At 38.0% G+C, this 21,441-nt stretch overlaps 1 protein-coding gene across 2 annotated transcripts in view; it reads right to left on the bottom strand.

Moving 5' to 3' along the window:
• Window positions 1-21,441, bottom strand: part of DARS2 (aspartyl-tRNA synthetase 2, mitochondrial) — a 29,749-nt gene that overhangs the window by 2,498 nt on the left and 5,810 nt on the right. For both annotated transcript variants that reach the window (XM_008511179.2, XM_008511185.2), the window contains 10 exons: window positions 20,014-20,137; window positions 19,268-19,314; window positions 18,517-18,623; window positions 17,641-17,710; window positions 16,471-16,650; window positions 15,288-15,395; window positions 13,880-13,942; window positions 3,527-3,679; window positions 1,233-1,451; window positions 903-1,013 (listed from right to left, as the gene is read on the bottom strand). In XM_008511179.2, coding sequence (XP_008509401.2) covers window positions 903-1,013; window positions 1,233-1,451; window positions 3,527-3,679; window positions 13,880-13,942; window positions 15,288-15,395; window positions 16,471-16,650; window positions 17,641-17,710; window positions 18,517-18,623; window positions 19,268-19,314; window positions 20,014-20,137 — 1,182 coding nt within the window. The remainder of the gene's footprint in view (window positions 1-902; window positions 1,014-1,232; window positions 1,452-3,526; window positions 3,680-13,879; window positions 13,943-15,287; window positions 15,396-16,470; window positions 16,651-17,640; window positions 17,711-18,516; window positions 18,624-19,267; window positions 19,315-20,013; window positions 20,138-21,441) is intronic.

Raw genomic sequence — 21,441 nt, 5'->3', positions numbered from 1 at the left:
ATTATACTGATAATGCAAACGGAGTAAGACCAACCAAGGGCACCGAGGTGTGGGCTCAGAAAAGCAGGAGGAGAAGCAGGAAACTGCCCTGTCACAGGGGCCAAGGGGAGAGAACGCTATTAGAAGGCAGCGGCGCCAAATGCCGCTGTTTTGAGTTCTCCAATCCTGCTCTCAGAAACTGTTCTTCCATCCTACCTCACACCTGTTAGTTAACCCCACAAAATGATCTTTAGGATCAGACTCTCTTGGATCTTTTCTTTCCTGAAACCTACCCTAGCCTTCTACAGAATCACAACAAACTGCAAATTCTCAGGCCTGCATCTGTATGGACTTTTAAAATCCTGATAAATGCTGATAGACAGTGGGGTCACTCTCTATCACTAAAGTCTACCCTCCCAATACAACGAAAGTAGTATCTATTAAGTGACACGAACTCCTTTCAAACCTCTCTTTCTCCAGCATTATCACCATTTTCAGCCGTTCTAGACTGCATCATGTTTTGAGCAGTGTAGTGATTAGGAGGTTAGGAGTTTGGGCTCAAGAGCCACCCTGCCTGGGTTAGAATCCTGGCTCTGCTTACTTCTGTGCTGTGTGACTTTGGGCAAATTACTTAACCTGCCTCAGCTTCTCATCTTTAAGATGGGCAGAATGAGGGTATCTTGTAAAGTCATTGTGAGGATTAGATGTGTCAATGCATCTAAAGTACTTAAACAGGGCCCGGCACATAGTAAGCACTAATAAATAGCTATTATTGTCATTTCCTTTATCAAAGTCTTACACTAAAGAGAGAGAGATAAGCTGACACTATTCTACATCTAGTGAATCCGACATTCATAACAAACATTTAACATAATTGACAAATAGGTAAAAAAAAAAAAGGCCCAGTCAGCAGATGATGTTACCTTTAGTAACGTTGCCAGGATGTAACGCTGTAGCTCTGCATCGTGAATTCGGATAGAACCACCTCCTATCTCACTGCCGTTTAAAACCAAGTCATAGTGTTGACTACGGACCTGGAAGATGCACAGAGCTTTTATGTTAGAGAAAATTTCTGGTTTTCTGTTCTATAGACTGAAGACACCGTGGCTACTTAGAGACAAGGTTTTTTTAACTACTGGCTCAAACCCAACAATTTCTTCTGGGGCTTCCAGAACTGGGTCAGACCGTGAAATCTGAAGTTCTTTGCCTTTATTTCCACATCTCCTTTTTATTTGGAAGTATTCATATGGTACCTTTTCGGGCTCAGTGTATAGAAGCTGGATGTCACTCGGGTGGGGAGCAGTAAATGGATGGTGGGCTGACTCCAGCTCTCCAGGATTTTCCTCCTTGGGAAGGAAGAGTGGGAAATCCACCACCCAAAGGAAAGAGAACAGAGCTGGGTCACGGAGCACCACTCCTCTTGCTTCTAGAAGGTCAGCACATTCCAATCGTAATTTTCCCAACAAAGAGCACTAAAAACAGAAGATACAACATTGAGTTAACTGCTGTGACAGAGTGGGCAGCAAATGACACAACCTGGATTCTGAAGCCAGGCCATTCTCTGAGGAGGGAATAACCAATTAATAGTTGAGAATGACTGTCAGATTCAGTTGACTGGGCCAGTATCTGATAACACAGTGATTGAGAACACAGGTGTCAGAGCTTGAGAGACCTGGGTCTGTATCTCAGTTTGGCTACTGACCAACTTCTCTGAACCTTTTCCCATAGTCAAATGGGGATAAAACTATCTACTCCAAAAGACTGTTGTGAAGATCAAGTGAGAAAAGATATGTGAGGTGCAATATGAATGGCAGCTATTACGATAATTATTTCCTTACTGCTTCTAAAGGGTTGGTGAGGATTTGAGGAGTGCCTAGCACAGAGTTAATGTTCAATAAATGTTGGCTATTATTAGAGAAGAAGTATAGAGGAGAGGTTAATTTAGGATTAACCTCTTCTTCTGAATTAACCTCGTCTTCTGAAATAACCTCTTCTTCTAAAACTAGACTTTGTGGGTTAGAAATCTGGCTCCTCCACTTCCTAGCTGTGTGAGTGTGAGCAAGTTTTTAACCTCTGTGCCTCAGTTTTCTTATCTTCAAAATGGTAACAGTATGAGTACTTCTCTCATAGGGTTGGAATGAGGATTAAATGAGTTACTACATACAAAGTACTTAGGACAGTGCTGGGCAAATAGGAAGTACTTGATAACTACCAACTGTGATGCTCAGGGCTTCCCTGAGAAAGGGCAGTCACAACAGTGAAACACACCTGGAGACATGGATAGTGTTGCTTTGTGGCCTATTCCGTCTTACATTTAAATATGCACACAGAGCACTGTGATATTTTCAGAATGTTAATGTTATTCCTCGTAAGTCTGGTTTCCAGCATTCTTTCAAGAAAGACCCAGTAGGAATTAGAATGATACCTTCCTGAGAAAAGAACACCAGCAGTTTTGGTTCATACCAGGGGAAAGTTTAATAGTCTACTGAGTTTGCAGCAGCATTTTTATATAATACAAAGTCTCAAGTTGTTTTAAGAAATGCATTGAGGATCAAATTTGTAATTAAATAGCTTTCTTCATTCTACTATTGCAGGGGAAGGGAAAGACAGTGGATTACATTTAGCTTTGAAGCTGAACTCTGAGACTTTTCCTTTGAAAAAAGTAATGATAAATAAGTACAGTGTAAATACAAATTAGAAGAATGAACGTAACAAAGTACTAACTAGACAGTATTACTATAAAGAAACCATATTTTACTATAGTGCAAGAATGAATGTATAAAATAGTTAAGCCCTGGGGATGTAATGTACAGCATGGCAACTATAGTTAATAGACCGTATTGCATATCTGAAAGTTGTTAAGAGACTATATCTTAAAAGTTCTCATCACAAGAAAAAAAATCCTGTACCCACGTATGGTGGGTGACATGTTAACTGGACTTAACCTTTACAGTATATTTTCAATATTCATGTTTGCCTTTTATGCCACACTTTTTTATATTTTATAATGATCTCTAGAGCTAAATCCAGTCTTCATATATCCCCTGAAGTGCACGCAGCACTCACCACCTCCCAGCTGCCGCTCCTGAGGAAAAATGGTCCTGCCTCGACCAAGGAGGCCCAGGGGTGTCTGCCAGCCCAGCAGCCCCCAGCAGTCTCATCTGTCCCTCTGCATTTTCAGGAATGCATTATATACAAAAGTTTGGGACTATTAAATTTTCTTCATCTGCAAAACCTTGAAAATAAAACTATTTTGCCAAGGCTGTACAACGAATACCAGTAGCTCTCTACCTAAGTGGCTTTCCTAATCAGCCAGATCTAACCTGTGTGAGCAAGGCCAACGGAGGCTGGTGGTTGATGAAAAAAATTCTAGTTTTTCTACAATGCATTATAGGTTGCCAGAAGATATTCATTAACATAAAAACTCACGCAGAGCTGCTCCATTTTATGAAATTAACAGTCAATTTCAAAATGTACTGTGCACACAGGAGAAAAGAGGCATCATTTGGCATCAACAGCACAAACGTGTGGAGGTAATTTTTCTTACTGCTTTCCTGTGTTCTCCGGCAGTCAGCAGGATGACATCTTCCTCTTGGAGCTCCATTAGTCTGATTAGTTCCAAGCTTTGCTTTTCCAATATGAACTCAGCAACTGGAGAATTCCAGTGTCTACTGGCTTTCAGGAATACAGGTAAGACCTCCTGCAATACAAAAAAGACTCATTCACATTTTTTAAAAAGTGGGGTTGATTTCTTTTTCTCATAGTACAAAGACTCCTTGTTCCCAAGAGAAGAGAATCTATGTAAGATTACCTCTATTTCCTCCCTGAGCCCATTCAAAATGATACAAAAGGAATTTAAAAAAGTAATCTCACCATAATGGGAAAAAAAAAAAAAGGAATGAAGGGTGGGGAATGATATCAGCAGATAAGAGATTTCTATAAATTTCTGGCAGATTGCAAGTGAATGGAACAGGAATGATTAAAGAAGCAAGACACAGGAAGCTCTGGCCTAGAGGACATGGAACAGCCCCAGCACCACATGGAACTGACTTTACCCTGCGGAATCCTAGAGAGGCTCAGGGTTCTTACAGAGCCATGGGCCCCCAGGGTCATGGCCAATGGTCCTGATGCTCACCCTAAACTAACTAACCATTTACAAAAGCCCCTTTAAACAGCTTTTTAAATACTTCATTCTTAAATATGTACAATTAACAATCACCACACACTGAAGAAACCTTGTAGCATTAAAAAAAGAAAAAGAGAAAAAGGAAATGGAAATAAACAGAAAAGAATGACCCTAGAGAAAAAGAGATAGGTTACGGACCAAAAGAAGACCTGAATCCTGAAAGGCACTCAAAAAGATATTCTATCAATAAAAGCAAAATAAAACCTAATGAAAAAAAGCAAGACAGAGCTACTGAGGAATAAAAACATGATTTCTAAAGGAAAAAAAATCAACAGAGAAGGCGAAGAAATCTCCTAGAAAGAATAAAAAATACAAAGAAAGTGATGGGAAATGACATGGGAAAAAAAGAGACATGCAAGTTAGATAAAGGAGTCCAACATAAAACTAGTAGAAATTGAAAAAAGAGAGATGAGAGAAATGATGAGGTCAAAATAATTAGATAATAAAAGAATTTTCCACAGATGAATGATATGAGCTTTCATATTGAAAGGGCCCTTCAAGTGTGCAACACAATGAATGAGAAAAGACCCAAAACTACACAAAATGTGAAATTTAAGAACATTAAGAATCAGGAGGCTGAAAGATTGTAAAGTGAAAAAAATCAAGTCTACTATAATGAATAAATACACACAAACATCAGACTTCTCAATAGTACCACCAGATGTGAGAAGAAAATAAAGCAATGCCTTTGATGAGCTATGGCTGTGCTGATACTGTAGCCACCAGCCACATGTAGCTATTTAAATTTAAATTAATTAAAGTGAAATAAAATTAAAAATTCAGTTCCTTAGTTATACTAGCCACATTTCAAGCATTCAATAGCTATGCTGGCTAGTGGCTAACATATTGGATGATGCAGATATAAGACATTTCCATCATTACAGAAAGTTCTGTTGGACAGCACTGTTCTAAAGGGATATGACTGCCAATTCAGAATTTATACTAAGCCAAATTATTAATCAAGCATGAAGTTGTTTTTTTTTTTTTATAAAGATTTTAGGGGCCAGCCCCGTGGCCGAGTGGTTGGGTTTGCGCACTCCGATTTGGTGGCCCAGGGTTCAGATCCTGGGCGTGGCCATGGCACTGCTCATTAGGCCATGTTGAGGTGGTGTCCCACATGCCACAACTAGAAGGACCCACAACTAAAATGTACAACTATGCACTGGGGGGATTTGGGGAGAAAAAAGCAAGGGCAAAAAGAAAAAAAGAGATGGGCAACAGTTGTTAGCTCAGGTGCCAATCTTTAGAAAAGAAACAAAAAAGATTTTATTTTTCCTTTTTCTCCCCAAAGCCCCCCGGTACACGGTTGTGTATTTTAGTTGTGAGTCCTTCTAGTTGTGGCACGTGGGATGCCGCCTCAGCATGGCCTGATGAGCAGTGCCATGGCCGCGCCCAGGATCCACACTGGCAAAACCCTCGGCTGCCAGAGAAGAGCATGTGAACTTAAACACTCAGTGATGGGGCTGGCGCCAAGCATGACGTTTTGGACATAAAGACATTTCTAGACATATAAGAACTCAGAAAGTTTCTCTCTCACATGCTTTCTTAGGCAGTGACTTGAGGATATACTCCAGCACAGACAAGAAAGAGGAGGATCTGGGGTCCAGAAAAAGAGTGGGTTTAACTCAGAAGAGAAATGTAGAAAAGGTCCAGAAAGACAGCTGTGCAGAAGGTAGAGTAATAACTAGTTAAAGGCTTGTGTATGTGCACCTCTTCTCTCACTGCAGGAAGTTAACAGATAAAGTTTAAAATGGAACGTAAAAAAAAAAAAAAAAAAAGGAGCATGTAGACATATTTCTAAAACAGAGACACCCTGGTGTGGGATTGGAGTGGAGTGAGTTACAGCAAACACTTACTGCATTGACTTATTGACACTTCTTTAGTATTTGTTATTTTAACCATGTGTATTCAGCATATTGCTAAAAATTAATAAACATATTAAAAACAATTTAAACCAAATTAAGTGAAAATTTATTTTTAGAGGCCGGCCCCATGGCCGAGTGGTTAAGCTTGTGTGCTCCACTTCAGCGACCCAGGGTTTCGCTGGTTCGGATCCTGGGCGTGGACATGACACCACCTATCAGGCCACGCTAAAGCGGCATCCCACATGCCACAACTAGAAGGACCTACAACTAAGATATACAACTATGTACTGGGGGGACTTGGGGAGAAAAAGTAGGGAAAAAAAAAGAGGATTGGCAACAGTTGTTAGCTCAGGTGCCACTCTTTAAAAAAAAAAACCTTATTATTAGGGGCCGGCTCTGTGGCTGAGTGGTTAAGTTCGCGTGCTCTGCTGCAGTGCCCCAGGGTTCGGATCCTGGGCATGGACATGGCACCGCTCGTCAGGCCACACTGAGGTGGCGTCCCACATCCCACAACTAGAAGGACCTGTAACTAAGATATACAACTATGTACAGGGGAGGTTTGGGGAGATAAAGCAGGAAAAAAACCCCACCTTATTATTAAATTAAAAAAGAAGTAGTACCTATTTGTTACACAAAAATTCAGGAAATTAGGGAAGTAAAAAAGAAAAGAGAAGAAGAAAAGAAGAAAACGTAATAGTCCCATCAACTAAAAGCTGAAAAGTTAACCTTCAGGCTTATTTCTTGGTCCTGTGATTCCTAGAAGCAGATTTCAAACACTAGTAAAATTAAAATAAAGAAACAAAATTGGGAGATATAGGTTGCCAATTTTGAATTTTATCAAGGGCATAAAACAAACTCAAAATATCATCTACTATTACCATCATTTCATAAAGGAAAGAACATTTCTACAGCAAAAACCAAGAAGTAAAGATAGTCCTTTAAATTCATTTAACTTTATGAAAAGCTTTTTACATTGCCCTGATTTTTCTCATTTCGCCTTGACCAATTTTGGAAATCACTATCCTAATCCCCTCCTCTCCCCTCCTCTTCCCTCCCCTGTCTTTCTTTCTCAAAGGGAAAAATCCCTTTGAACCTGAGGTATGAGGTTTGGGATGTGGTGGTGGTAGAGGTGGGGAGTTCATTTTCAATACACAAATACAGTGTTTTTACACGGTTATGATCAGTGTCTATATATAATTCTGTATTCTCCTTTTCTTACAGATCATTACAACATGAACATTTTTCCCATATTACAAACTCCTAGTAGACAAAGTTTTAAGAAGAAACTTTAATATTAATTTTTTTATTCTACCTCAGTTTATTAAATCATTCCCATATGGTTTCATTTTTTTCCTGTTATAAATGATAATGTGATGAGCACAAAGTCTCCTCATATTTAAGATCCTTTCTTTAAAGTATATCACAGAAAATTACTGACTCAAAGAGCAGGACCATTTTTAAAGTTAGTCATTCCAAAATGGCCAAGGCAATTGACACTTCCAGTGACAATGTAAGAATTCCCTACTCCTGTTCCTCCTTGTTTTAGTTCCACCAGTCACCAAGCCAAGAACACAAAATGTGTCTGTCAAAGGTGTACTCAGAATTTAAAAAAGGGTATGGGAAGAACAAAGAATACAGGATCTCTTTCATACTTGTCTTGCCTTCATTTAAACCTTGAGCACATGGGGCTGTATTTATTTTCCTAACTAAATTAAAGTATCTTTGTTTATTTAATGACACTATAATTGCACTTTCACATTCTTTTTTTTTTTAAACATTTTATTTTTCCTTTTTCTCCCCAAAGCCCAATACATAGTTATATACTTTTAGTTGTGGGTCCTTCTAGTTGTGGCATGTGGGATGCCACCTCAGCATGGCCTCATGAGCGGTGCCATGCCTGCACCCAGGATCCGAACCAGCAAAACCCTGGGCTGCCGAAGCAGAGCGCGCGAACTTAACCACTTGGCCATGGGGCCAGCCCCATACTTTCACATTCTGATTAATGGTGAATTCAACCATCTAAGTTGAAGTCTTAGAGTTATACCCAGGGGAAAGCTAACTTTAAAAATAAAAAGAAGAGAGTGACATCAGCATCATGGCATAGTGAGTTGTTCCTTTTGTCTCTCCTAAGTTACAACTAAATGGACATTCATTAACCAGCAGAGGATTCCCTGCACAACACTACAGGACATCTGAGAGATCCATGCAGCTGTGCATCTAGAAGAGGTGGACTGGATCACTGGAAGGCAGTGGAACTAGGTGAGTGCACCCCTCTCCATCCCCGGCGGCAGTGAGCCAGGGTGCAGATCCTCACACAGTAGCCAGCCTGGGGAGACTGTAAGTGGAGGTGTGGGCAGCCTGGCCCACACAAATGCTTTCAGTGTGGTAGCCTGGTCCACGGAAGTGCCCACTGAGGTGCGGTGGCCACGCCCATGGGAATGCTCTCCACCGAGTAGTGGCTTAGACTTCACGAAGGTGACTGCCTGCCAAGCATGGCACAGGTGAGAAGGCAGCCCACCTGCTAAGAGGTCACCCCTCCTGTGGAGCACAGCAGCTCGTGGGACCCACCAAGTGGTGGCTCAGTCCCCGCGTAGGTGCCCCTCCCGCCCAGCGCAGCAGCTCAGCCAGTCCCTTGCTGAGCACAGCAGGTTCCTCCTGTGTGAGGGTGACCTACCCACTGAGCAAAAGAGGCCTCCCTACAGTGCGTGACCTGACTGTCCAGTACAGAGGCCCTGTCCACATGACTGCAATCTGCAGAGCAGCTGCAGCCAGTTGGGGAAAACGCAGAGCAGCCCTACCCACACAACTTCCAAAAGATGGGGTGGGGTCAGAAAACAAAGCCCCTACTGGCCCCCAGTGGTGGAAGGAGGAATCTGTGACCTGATAGTACCACAAATAAGCCAGCAAAGGATCAATTCATCAAATACCATGAAGCACTACAGGAACACTTCAGACCAGAAGGAAAATGACAAGTCTCCAGAAACCAATCCTGAAATCACAGAAATTTACAATCTAAATGACAGAGAATTTAACATAGTCATACAGAAACTCAACAAGTTACAAGAAAACTCAGAAAGACAGTTCAATGAGCTCAAGAATAAAATTAATGAGTAGAAGGAATACTTCACCAAATAGACTTAAGCTCTAAAAAAGCCCCAAACAGAAATCCTGGAGATGAAGAACACAATTAATGAGATTAAAAAAAAATCTAGAAACCATAAAAGACAGAGTTAACATTATGGAGGATAGAATTAGTGATTTAGAGGATAGAAATATAGATATGCCTCAGGTGGAGGAGGAGAGAGAACTGAGAATTTTAAAAAGTGATGAAATTCTTTGAGAAATATCTGACTCAATTAGGAAAAGCAATTTAAAGATTATAGGTATTCTAGAGGGATAAAAGAGGGAGAAAGGAGCAGAGAGCTTGTTCAAAGAAATAGTAGCTGAGAACTTCTTAAACCTGGGGAAAGGAGTGGACTTACAAGTACATGAAGCCAATAGAACTCCTAATTACATCAATACAAAATGATCTTCTCCAAGGCATATATTAAAACTGGCAAGTCAATGACACAGAAAAAATATTGAGGACAGCAAGGCAGATAAGACAATACTCCAAGCAAATGGCAAGCAAAAGAAAGCAGGTGTTGCCATACTTACAGGAGACAAAGCAGACTTCAAGATAAAAAAAAGACAATGAGAGACAAAGAAGGGAAGTATATAATGATAAAAGGGACATTCCACCAAAAGAACATAAGACTTATGAATATATATGCACCTAACACAGGAGCACCAAAGAGGCCCCAAAGTATATAAAGCAACTATTAATACCTAAAGGGAGAAACTGACAGCAATACAATAATAGTAGGGGACCTCAACACCCTACCTACATCAATGGATAGATCATCCAGACAGAAAGTCAACAAGGAAACAGTGGCCTTAAATGAAATACTAGACCAGATGGATTTAATATAGAGAGAACATTCCATCCGAAAACAGCAGAATACACATTCTCAAAGAAAGACTATATGTTGGGAAACAAAGCAAGCCTCAGTAAATTTAAGAAGATTGAAATCATATCAAGCATCTTTTCTGACCATAATGCTATGAAACTAGAATTCAACTGTGAAAGTCACAAATATGTGGAGACTAAACAACATGCTACTTAACAACCATTGGATCAATGAAGAAATCAAAGGAGAAAACAAAAAAATACCTAGAGACAAATGAAAATGAAAACACAACATACCAGCTCTTATGCAATGCAGCAAAAGCGGTAGTAAGAGGGAAATTTATAGCAATACCTCAACAAACAAGAAAAATTACAAATAAGTAATCTTAAACTACACCTAACAGAACTAGAAAAAGAACAAACAAAGCCCAAAGTCAGCAGGAGGAGAGAAATAATAAAAATTAGAGCAGAAATAAATGAAATAGAGACTAAAAAAACCAATAGAAAGGATCAGTGAAACTAAGAGCTGGTTCTTTGAGAAGATAAACAAAACTGACAAACCTTTAGCCAGACTTACTAAGAAAAAAAGAGAGAAGGCTCAAATAAATTAAATTAAAAATGAAAGAGGAGAAATTACAATGGATATTACAGAAATACAAAGGATTACAAGAGAATACTTTGAAAAACTGTATGCCAACAAATTGGATGACCTAGAAGAAATGGATAAATTCTTTGACTCATACAACTTCCCAAAACTGAATCAAGAAGAAATAGAGAATTTAAATAGACAAATCACAAGTAAAGATATTGAAACAGTAATCAAATACCTCCAAAAAAACAAAAATCCAGGCCCCAGTGGCTTCTCTGGAGAATTCTACCAAACATCCAAGAAGATCTAATATCTATACTTCCCAAACTATTCCAAAAAATGGAAGAAGACAGAACACTTCCTAACTCATTCTATGAGGCCAGCATTACCCTGATATGGAAACCAGACAAGAGTACACAAAGAAGGAAAAGTTCAGGTTAATATCACTGATGAACACGCATGCAAAAATCCTCAACAAAATATTAGCAAACCATATACAGCAAGACATTAAAAGGATCATACACCATGATCAAGTGGGATTTATTCCAAGGACGCAGAGATGGTTCAGCATCCACAAATCAATCAATGTGATATGCTATATTAACAAAACGAGGAATAAAATTCAAATGATCAATTAAATAGATGCAGAGAAAGCATTTGACAAAATCCAACATCCACTTAGGATAAAAAATCTCAATAAAATGGGTATAGAAGGAAAGCACCTCAACATAATAAAGGCCAAATATGACAAACCCACAGCTAACATCATACTCAGCATTGAAAAACTGAAAGCCATCCCTCTGAGAACAGGAACAAGACACGGGTGCCCACACTCATCACTCCTTTTCAACACAGTACTGGAGGTTTTGGCCAGAGCAATTAGGCAAGAGAAAGAAATAAAGGGTAGCCACATTGGAAAGGAAAAATTGAAACTCTTGCTGTTTGTGGATGACAGGATCCTATACATAGAAAACCCTAAGGAATCCACCAGAAAACTATTAGAAATAATCAACAACTACAGCAAAGTTGCAGGGTACAAAATCAGCTTACAAAAATCAGTTGTATTTCTATACACTATTAACAAACTAGCAGAAAGAGAATTCAAAAATATAATCCCATTTACAATCGCAAATTCATAGGGAACAACAAAAGACTCCGAATAGCTAAAGCAATCCTGAGAAAAAAGAACAAAGATGCAGGCATCACAATCTCTGACTTTAAAACATACTACAAAGCTATAATAATCAAAACATCATGGTACTGGCACAAAAACAGACACGTAGATTCAATGGAACAGAACTGAAAGCCCTTGGGCTGGCCCTGTGACTGAGTGGTTAAATTTGTGCGACCTGCGTTGGCAGCCCAGGGTTTTGCCAGTTCAGATCCCGGGTGAGGGCATGGCACCACTTGTCAGGCCACTTTGAGGAAGTGTCCCATATGCTACAACTAGAAGGACCCACAACTAAAATATACAACTACATATTGGGGGGATTTGGGGAGCAAAAGCAGAAAAAAAAAAAGAAGATTGGCAACAGTTGTTAGCTCAGGTGCCAAACTGTAAAAAAAGAAAAAAAAAAAAAACGGAAAGCCCAGAAAGAAAACTGTACATCTATGCACAGCTAATCTTTGACAAAGGAGCCAAGAACATACAATAGAGAAAGGAAAATCTCTTCAATAAATGTTGGTGGGAAAACTGGACAGCCACACAGCCACATGCAAAAGAATGAAAGTAGACCATTACCTTACACCATACACAAAAATTAACTCAAAATGCATTAAAGACTTGAATATAAGACCTGAAACCATAAAACTCTTAGAAGAAAAAATAGGCAGTACACTCTTTGACATTGGTCTTCACAGCATCTTTTCAAATACGATGTCTACTCAGGCAAGGGAAACAAAAGAAAAAATAAACTAATGGGACTACATCAGACTAAAGAGCTTCAGCAAGGCAAAGGAAACCAGGAACAAAACAAGACAACCCATCAATTAGGAGAAACTATTTGCAAATCATATATCCGAGAAGGGGTTAATCTCCAAAATATATAAAGAACTCAACAACTCAACAACAAACAAACAACTCGATGAAAAGACGGGCAGAGGGAACTGGCCCAGTGGTGCACTGGTTAAGTTCGCATGTTCCGCTTGGGCAGCCTGGGGTTCGCCGGTTTGGATCCTGGGTATGGACCTATGCACCGCTTGTCAAGCTGTGCTGTGGCAGGCATCCCACATATAAAGTAGCAGAAGATAAGCATGGATGTTAGCTCAGGACCAGTCTTTCTCATCAAAAAGAGGGGGATTGGCGGCAGATGTGAGCTCAGGGCTAATCTTCCTCAAAAAAAAAAAAAGAAAAGGGCAGAGGATACGAACATACATTTTTCCAAAGAAGCACATGAAAAGATGTTGAACATCACTAATTTTTAGGAAAATACAAATCAGAACTACAACAGATATCACCTTAAACCTATCAGAATGGCTGTAATTAACAAGACAAAAATAACAAGTGTTGGAGAGGATGTGGAGAAAAGGGAACCCTCATACACCGCTGGTGGGAACGTAAACTGGTGTAGCCACTATGGAAAACATACGGAGATTTCTCAAAAAATTAAAAATAGAAACACCATATGATCCAGCTATCCTACTACTGGGTATTTATCCAAAGAACATGAAATTAACAATATAAAGAGATTTATGCATCCCTATGTTTATTGCAGCATTATTCACAATAGCCAAGATGTGGAAGAAATGCAAGTGTCCATCGACTGATGAATGGATAAAGAAGATATGGTACATATATATATGATGGAATACTACTCAGCCATAAAAAAGGACAAAATCATGCCATTTGTGACAACATGGATGGATCTTGAGGGTATTACGTTAAGTCAAATAAACCAGACAAAGACAAACACCATATGATTTCACTCATATGTGGATAATAAACAAACACATGGATAAAGAGAACAGATTAGTGGTTATCAGAGGGTAAGAGGGTAGGGGGGGTGAGTGAAAGGGGTAAAGGGGCACATATGTATGGTGACGGATAAAAACTAGACTATTGGTGGTGAGCAAGAGGCAATCTATACAGAAACTGATATACAATAATGTACACCTGAAATTATACAATGTTATACACCAATATAACCTCAATAAAAATTTTAAAAATAATAATAAAAAAGAAAAACAAAAAGAAAGCGATCTGAAATAAGAAGACTCTCAAAACTAATGATACGGTAGGAGATCAAGCAATTAGTCAAAAATATTGAATCCCTAAAAGAAAGAAAAAAAAACTGCTCTAATTAACTTCTTACCTGATTAAAATGGTCAGCTGCAACTTTTCTAATGGACTCAATGTCTTTCCTTTTCAAGTATTTCTGATGAAAAAAAATCAAAGTAAACTCATTAATATGATGCTAAGCTTCATAAACATGTTTAAGATATCAAATGGGTACAAATCTATTTTGCATCTTTCCATCATCATAGTAGGATTCAATAAAAATTTAATTTCTGTTGTGAAATGAAAAGACTTTAAAGCTTGTTACTGGGCTTATTTTTTTCCATTGGAAAAAATGCAGCTCTCATTGGAAATAGCTGTGAATGTATTCCACAGAGGATCCTGCACATGTAATATGAAAGATAAGTGTTCAAAATAAATCTTTACAACTGAATTGTGAAAGAAAAAATAACTTTGAGATCAATAAGAGCATTCAGAATTTGATATTTCAGGTTTCTTAAAATTCTTTATATCTTACTTTTTCTAAGTTATCTCTATGTCTAAGTGAGAGACTACGGTTATTACTATTATCTCCACATCTTTCTAAGTGAGACACTATGGTTATTACCATTAACTAATATTCATGGGGCACTTAACTAGGTATGAGAAATATAAATGGTAAAAACATGCTTCACAGTCCTGCAGTTCTTATAATCTACTTGGGAAGAACGGATATACTCAAATTGGGGGAAATAATAATTATAGTCAATATATGTTATACTAAGCTTACCTTAACACCTTCACTATGTCTGGACTGGAATATGGATACCAGATTACTTTCCACTGAACATATGAAGTGAATAAAAAGCAATGAGACTGAATTCTTAGCCCCATTAATATACTAATATGGTTATGTATCCAAATGAATACAGTCTTTCAAAATAGTAATCTTATTCAAAACACTTTTGGAACTCCTCTTATTAAATTACCTTCAAAGTAAGTGTACTAACTACAGAAAACAGATGTGTCTTGTTACTTTAGCGTCAACGCTTGCCCAGCCCAAGCATTCTCTCTCTCTCCTACCCGCATTTCCCTTTCACAGCTCCACCTCCTTTCTCTTCCCCTGTTGTTAATGCAACCTAGACGAGAGCCCTTAGAAGACCAAGAAACAATATGCAAGGGCTATGCTGGAGCTGATATGGGCGGAGAGCCTTTGGACAAAGTAAGGCTGGAGACAGAATACTGAATATTACTGTATGCTCCTCACTGGTGGAAATCATCCCAAGTGAAGTAGAGAAGTACCGTATAGCATTGTTTAAAAGGAAAAAAACCTCTAGATCTCGAGTGTAAACTCATATTCATAAGGTTTTATTGTACTCTATGTTATAGTTTTAGGGACACCATTAGACTTTATATAAAAAATAAGTACTCTTAATTAAAGAGAATTATTCTTTCTGAAGTGTAATATACATTCTAGAGAAAACCCAGAATTGTATTCCACTTACTGCTCCTTCAGGGATACGTATGGCTTTAACGGTTCCTTTGGGTTTACTGAGCACATCCTGAAGAAATCTAACCTCTGTGTTTCTGAACACATCACTGATATCTACAATCTGGAAAATGAGTTAAAAAAAAGGGTAACTAAATGTAAAGTAATTTTTATCTCAAAACATTTTATAAACAAAATTTTAAAGAAGAAAGTAGATGTTAAGTTAACATTTATCGAGTGTATTCATAGAGAGTTTACCATGGGTTAGGCACTATGACAAGTGTTAATGTCTAATGTATACTTCATTTGTATTAATTCATTCCATTCGTACAAGAGTATAAGGCAGGTCCTCTTATTATCCTCAGTTAATAGTTGAGGAAACCAAGGCACAGAGAAGGAAGTAACTCGCCCAGATGACAGAGCCAATAAGCGGCAGAGCCAGAATTTAACCTAAGTAGTCTGACTTAAGACACACTATTCCACATTACAAAAGGGGAAACAAGGAGTACTCAAGTTGGCAGCTGCAAGTAGGCAGTTATGACTTTTTGTGTATTGTATTTTTTTCCATTCTAAGAACTGGGCACTGGCTCTTCACAGCCCTGGCAGAATTCAACTTCTAAGAGATTTGCACTGGTGACTGAGATATAGAAATGTCACAAGCATTACAGACACAAAGGGCTACTGCTCTTAAGAGCAAAGAATGCGAGGCTTGCTGATGGAAACTGCTCTTCATAAATTCTACCCTTATCCTTAGTTAAACTGTGAAGATCTTCATAATGTGAACAAATGTTTCCAAATGTTTGAGCTCTTTACAGACCAGGGAAAAAGAACCAAAACCTCTTAACTGTTTACCTTTCAGGTGTCATTTTAGCTTAAGAAAAATTGAAGAGGAAAAAAATAGGGTTTTTTTCTTTTTCCTTCAGTTACCATTCATGTCCATACAATTAATAACTTGTCAGTAATAAAAACTTTATAACAAGAACCTTGCCCTTGGAAACTGGTCTTGGAACACAGTAGATAGAAAGTATTGTAATGCTAACAAGCTGTTGTTCTCTCCTGCTGTAGCTTGGTAACAACAGTGGCAAAAAGCTGAAGTAACAACAAAAAATACAGTGTGTAACTGGTTGTAAATTTCAAAGCGGTTCGAAAGACTGCAAGACTATTTGAGGGCAGAGTCCTGAAAAAGTCAAGAGAAGTACCTTCATCCCAAAGCGAGTGTCGGGTTTATCAGTTCCATAGGTGGCCAACGCCTCAGCAAAAGTCATAGAAGGAAAAGGAACCACCACAGGATCTTTGTCCCTGGGCCAGGAATACTGGAGCAAACCCTCAATCAGACTCTGGATCCCAGTCTGGTCTACAAAAGACATCTCTATGTCAATCTGAAACCAAAATAATATACAGAACTAACTTGAACAGCTGCAGTATTAATATGTACATATTTATATATTTCTCTGGTTTCAAGTTACCATAGGATTCCGCACATAAATACTTAATACATGAGGGGGGATAAATATTATTGTATATCTGTTTTATGTCAGGCACTGTGCTAATGCTTTACACACATCAACTTGTTTAGTTCCAACAACTGTCTCACGGCTCACGGCTCAGAGAGGCTAAGTAACCTGGCTGTCTACGTGCAGTTAGGAAGCAGTGAAGCTACATTTGATCCCAGGTGTGTCTAGCTCCAAAGGTGATGATTTCTGCACTTTACCACACTGATGAATATGCTAGCATACAGAAAATAAATCGCTTTGACGAGTCCACTGATTAGATAAATAGGTTAAATATCAACATACAGAATGGTTGTTTTTAATGTACAATAGATTTAAGAACTTTAATCATGACCATTAAAACACTGTAGGAATCTCTGGCATTCCTTTGCTGATGACCATACTCCTTATAAAAAGGACACATGAAATGGATAAAAAATTAAATAATTAGCACCTCGGCTGCAGGCTAGTTTAATTAAATATCTGATGGATAGGGGCTGTCCCGGTGGTGCAGTGGTTAAGTTTGCACGCTCCCCTTTGGTGGCCCAGGGTTCGCCGGTTAGGATCCCGGTTGTGGACATGGCACTGCCTGGCAAGCCATGCTGTGGTAGGCGTCCCACATATAAAGTGGAGGAAGATGGGCATGGATGTTAGCTCAGGGCCAGTCTTCCCCAGCAAAACGAGGAGGATTGGCAGCAGTTAGTTCAGGGCGAATCTTCCTCAAAATAAATAAATAAATAAAAATAAATAAAAAATAAATACATATCTGATGGATAAAATGTAATGAGAAGTAGAGTATGTATAATTACCATGCAGGTCTTAAAATACAGTTTCAGGCTTGCTACTGCCAAGTAAGAGACAATAAATATGACTTAGTACCTGAGTAAACTCAGGCTGTCTGTCTGGTCTTGACCCTTCATCTCGATAACATCGGGCAACCTGAAAATATCTACAATTGAAAAATAGCTTTAATTCAGTCATGATTCTAGGAAGACGCACATACTTTTCCCCAAGAGTTCAATTAACATAAGTTCATGGCTTATGAAATAAATTAATAATGATATTTAAAGGACATAAGAAATTTTAAACTTGTTTATGATGCTCTAATCTCATCAGATACACAGCTGACCCATAAGAAGTTAACTATTCTATATATTGGTTTTAAAAATATACAATGGCACCTTTGGATATTCATATACTACACTGGCATGCAAGGCAGTCCATGCTTCTTTATACATACTCTTTGCATCAGCCAAATTGAAATACTTATTGCCCCATGAATCCACCTGAGCTTTCCTGTGCTATGCCATTCCAACTCTCATCTTGATCTGCTGAAATGCAGCTCTGTCCTAGAAGGCCTAGCTCACAAAGTTTTCAATATTTTCCCAAACAATATAATTTCAAACCTCTTAAGACCTAGATTACAACTCTCAATGCACTTATATTTTGGTTTATGTCACAACTGGTCTTATTTATTTCCCTATTCTGCCTTACCAGATTCATTAACTCCTTGAGAGCAAAACCTGTTCTTTTTTGTTTTTAATCTCCTGCTGCATCTACTAGCATAGAGCTTTGCACACAGTGGCTACCCAATAAATATTTACTAAATGATGACTACACATTTTTAGAGTATTTTACAAGTACTTTCTAAACTGTCTTACCTTTTCTAGCCTTCTTTTAAGAGATCAGACAACTTTGTGTTTCCTTTTTTTCTCTTTTCCTTTACTGACAACTACTAGCAGAAAGAGAACTCACCTGTCTAAACCACCAACCATCAGAAGCTGCTTAAACTGTTGAGGACTCTGAGGGAGAGAATAAAACTTCCCAGGTTCCCTGGATGGTACTACAAACTCTTTTGCACCCTTTTAGTGAGAAAGAGGGAGAGCAGATATTATTTAAAAAAACAAACCCAAGGACTGATAGAAGTTGATACTTCTATCAATGAAAATAACTAAAGAGCAGAGTTCCCATGATGACAGAGATCATCTCTTGCTCATCATTTAGTTCCTCAAAAGGCACGCACATAGTAGGCTTTAAATAATGTTTGCACACAGCAGGTATTAAATGTACACTTGTTGAAATGAATTCCCAATTCTGTTATTAGCTAACAGAATTTAGTGCGTCAACTCCTATTCAAGTAATTCCTAACTGCTTTCCTAAATCAAACTAGTTTGATAAGCCATAGACGGCATAAATAGATTAAACATCAATGTTTAGAAATGTCAGTTCTTAATGAACAAGGGATATGTTTTTAAGGAACCAATTCATTATTGATTTGTATCTATAAACCTCAAGGGAAAGAAAACTCATGTAGAATAAAAGGATTCTGACTCAAAATACTAACCCATATAATTTTCTCAACTCTTAAGAAAACCTTGTTACTGTGATCATCCTAAGGCAGTAAAATAAATAAAAGAAATACAACCAAGTGAATATAAAAGCAAAGTGGTTCAGTTTCATAGCTAATAGGACATTATTAACAGGCTAATTTAAGGACTATACATACCCCTGGAGTCTTCTTAAATAATGTTGGTGTTTCTATATCCACAAACCCTAAAAAGAGAGAAACATCAGGATAGGAATTTGTCAAATATGATGTCTATGGACAGTCCAACAAATCTGAGGCTATCCTTTAACTAGGAATTTTGACTGAAATAAGTTACCACACCTATTGGTACTAGTTTCTACAAATCCAAGAAGGAAGCTTAGGATTTTCATAAAATCCTATTCTGTTCTGAAAGTTGATACTTTTGTCATGAAATAATTGTATTTGACAGATTCTTGTCTACTGACCTGTTCTGGTTTGCTAAATGTTCTGCTAGGGTAGCAAAAATAACACAAATACTCTGATAGGAAAAACCCAGGACTGGTTGAAGAGTCTAATTTAACTCACATGACATTTCTGAGGTGCCAACAAATGATGCACAAATATGATAAATTAAGAAAACCTACACATAACAGCCAAAGAGCTGTCCTACCTTCAGCAGTGATAGAAAATATATTTAAACAATGAAACAGGCACTATCACCTTTAAAAGGCTATATTTGTGATCCAGTAGGGAATTAAATTATGCTCTAGGACAAAATATCTGGAAATTAAGCTTTCTTCAAAAACTGCTTTACACACTGAGTGAATTCCAGACCTCTGGCAACATCTGATCCACTGATGCTAAGGAGAGGATACAAAAAAACTGCTGAATAAAACAGAAGAGATGCTAAAAAGCTCCAAAGAACAGTGAGGTATTTCCCTTACCATGTAGATTACAGAGATATTCCCGCATTTTCATGACCATCTGAGACCTCAGCCGCAGGTTATACTGCATTTGGAAGCTACGCAAGTCTAAGTAGCGATACTGCAAACGAAGAGCCTCTGTTTTCTAAACAAATGTAAAGATTTTTTATGTTTAAATATTTTTAAAATATTGAAAAGATATTAACTTTAGATACAGAAGTTGAATTTTCAAACACTTTCTATCTTTAGCTTCCACCATTTGTGTATACAACACCATCCTTAATTCATACAACTTCTAAGTTTGTTACTAGTACAGATTTTACATTTTTTATTACTCATTATTAATATCACCCTTCATTATTGAAATTTCTCTACCTTACTAAACATTTATCCATTCCTTTAAACCTATAGTTGTCTCAAAAAAAAATTAAACATTTCAAACATCTTTTAAAAATACACACCAGAGTAAAAACAGCTACGACTTTGTCACCTGAAAGGGACGACAAGTGTAAGAAATGCAAGGGAACAGGAGAGAGAATCGCCAGGCTGCACTGGCAGGAACATGGTGAGGTTTGCTTATTGTCAAGGCTGTAAATCTCTGCATCCTTCTTTGTGCTGAGAGCCTTTTAAAAAAGTCCTTTCCCCGGAATAACTTATTTCTTTGAGACTAGAAATAGAAATAAAAGAACTATCTGTCACTTCTCTTTCTGAAAGCTTATCTGGGGGAAAAACTGTATATTTTATTTTTTTTTTATAACAAGGTCAGGTCTGTAATTATACTTCTTTTTTGAATGAAAAGATTAAGTATTGGGAACTTAAAGGTAAGACTAAGTGGCTATGCAATTAATTTAAAAGTCCCTTTATATGCAGGTCTACAACTGTAGATACTTGTAACAAAGCTAAAAATTATGTGGGTGTACTTACCCAGTGCTGTCTAGCTCATCAGTCCCTCAAACTTAGGCAAAGAAAAATTACAGTAATCATATTTATATGCTTAGGAAGTCTAGCAAACATTTTATCACTGTTAGAGGCTTAAACTCAATAGATGCAGGATCTCCTTTGCCATTTGGTCATTTCCAAGCTAGACATAACTTCCTTTCAAAATGTCAAACAATAGCAACAAAAAAACTTGAACAAAACAACACAAGTCTTAAAGATAGAACCATGTTTCACGCTGTCTGAAAAAGCAGTCTAGGTGTTTAGGAACTGCAGCAGCTAATGAACTGTTGCTATTTAAGAATAGATCACAAAGACATTGTAGAACTAACAGAACCATTCAGGACACATCTACAGTCACACCTTGCTTAACAACAAGGATATGTTCTGAGAAATGCATCAGTAGGCGATTTTGTTGTTGTGCAAATAGTATAAAGTGTATTTACACAAACCTAGATGGTATAGCCATTATACACCTAGACTATCTGGTACTAATCTTATGGGCCCACCATC

The sequence above is a fragment of the Equus przewalskii genome, chromosome 23, assembly GCF_037783145.1.
Source record: "Equus przewalskii isolate Varuska chromosome 23, EquPr2, whole genome shotgun sequence".
Taxonomy (NCBI): Eukaryota; Metazoa; Chordata; class Mammalia; order Perissodactyla; family Equidae; genus Equus; species Equus przewalskii.
This window is presented reverse-complemented; position numbering and strand designations above follow the sequence as displayed.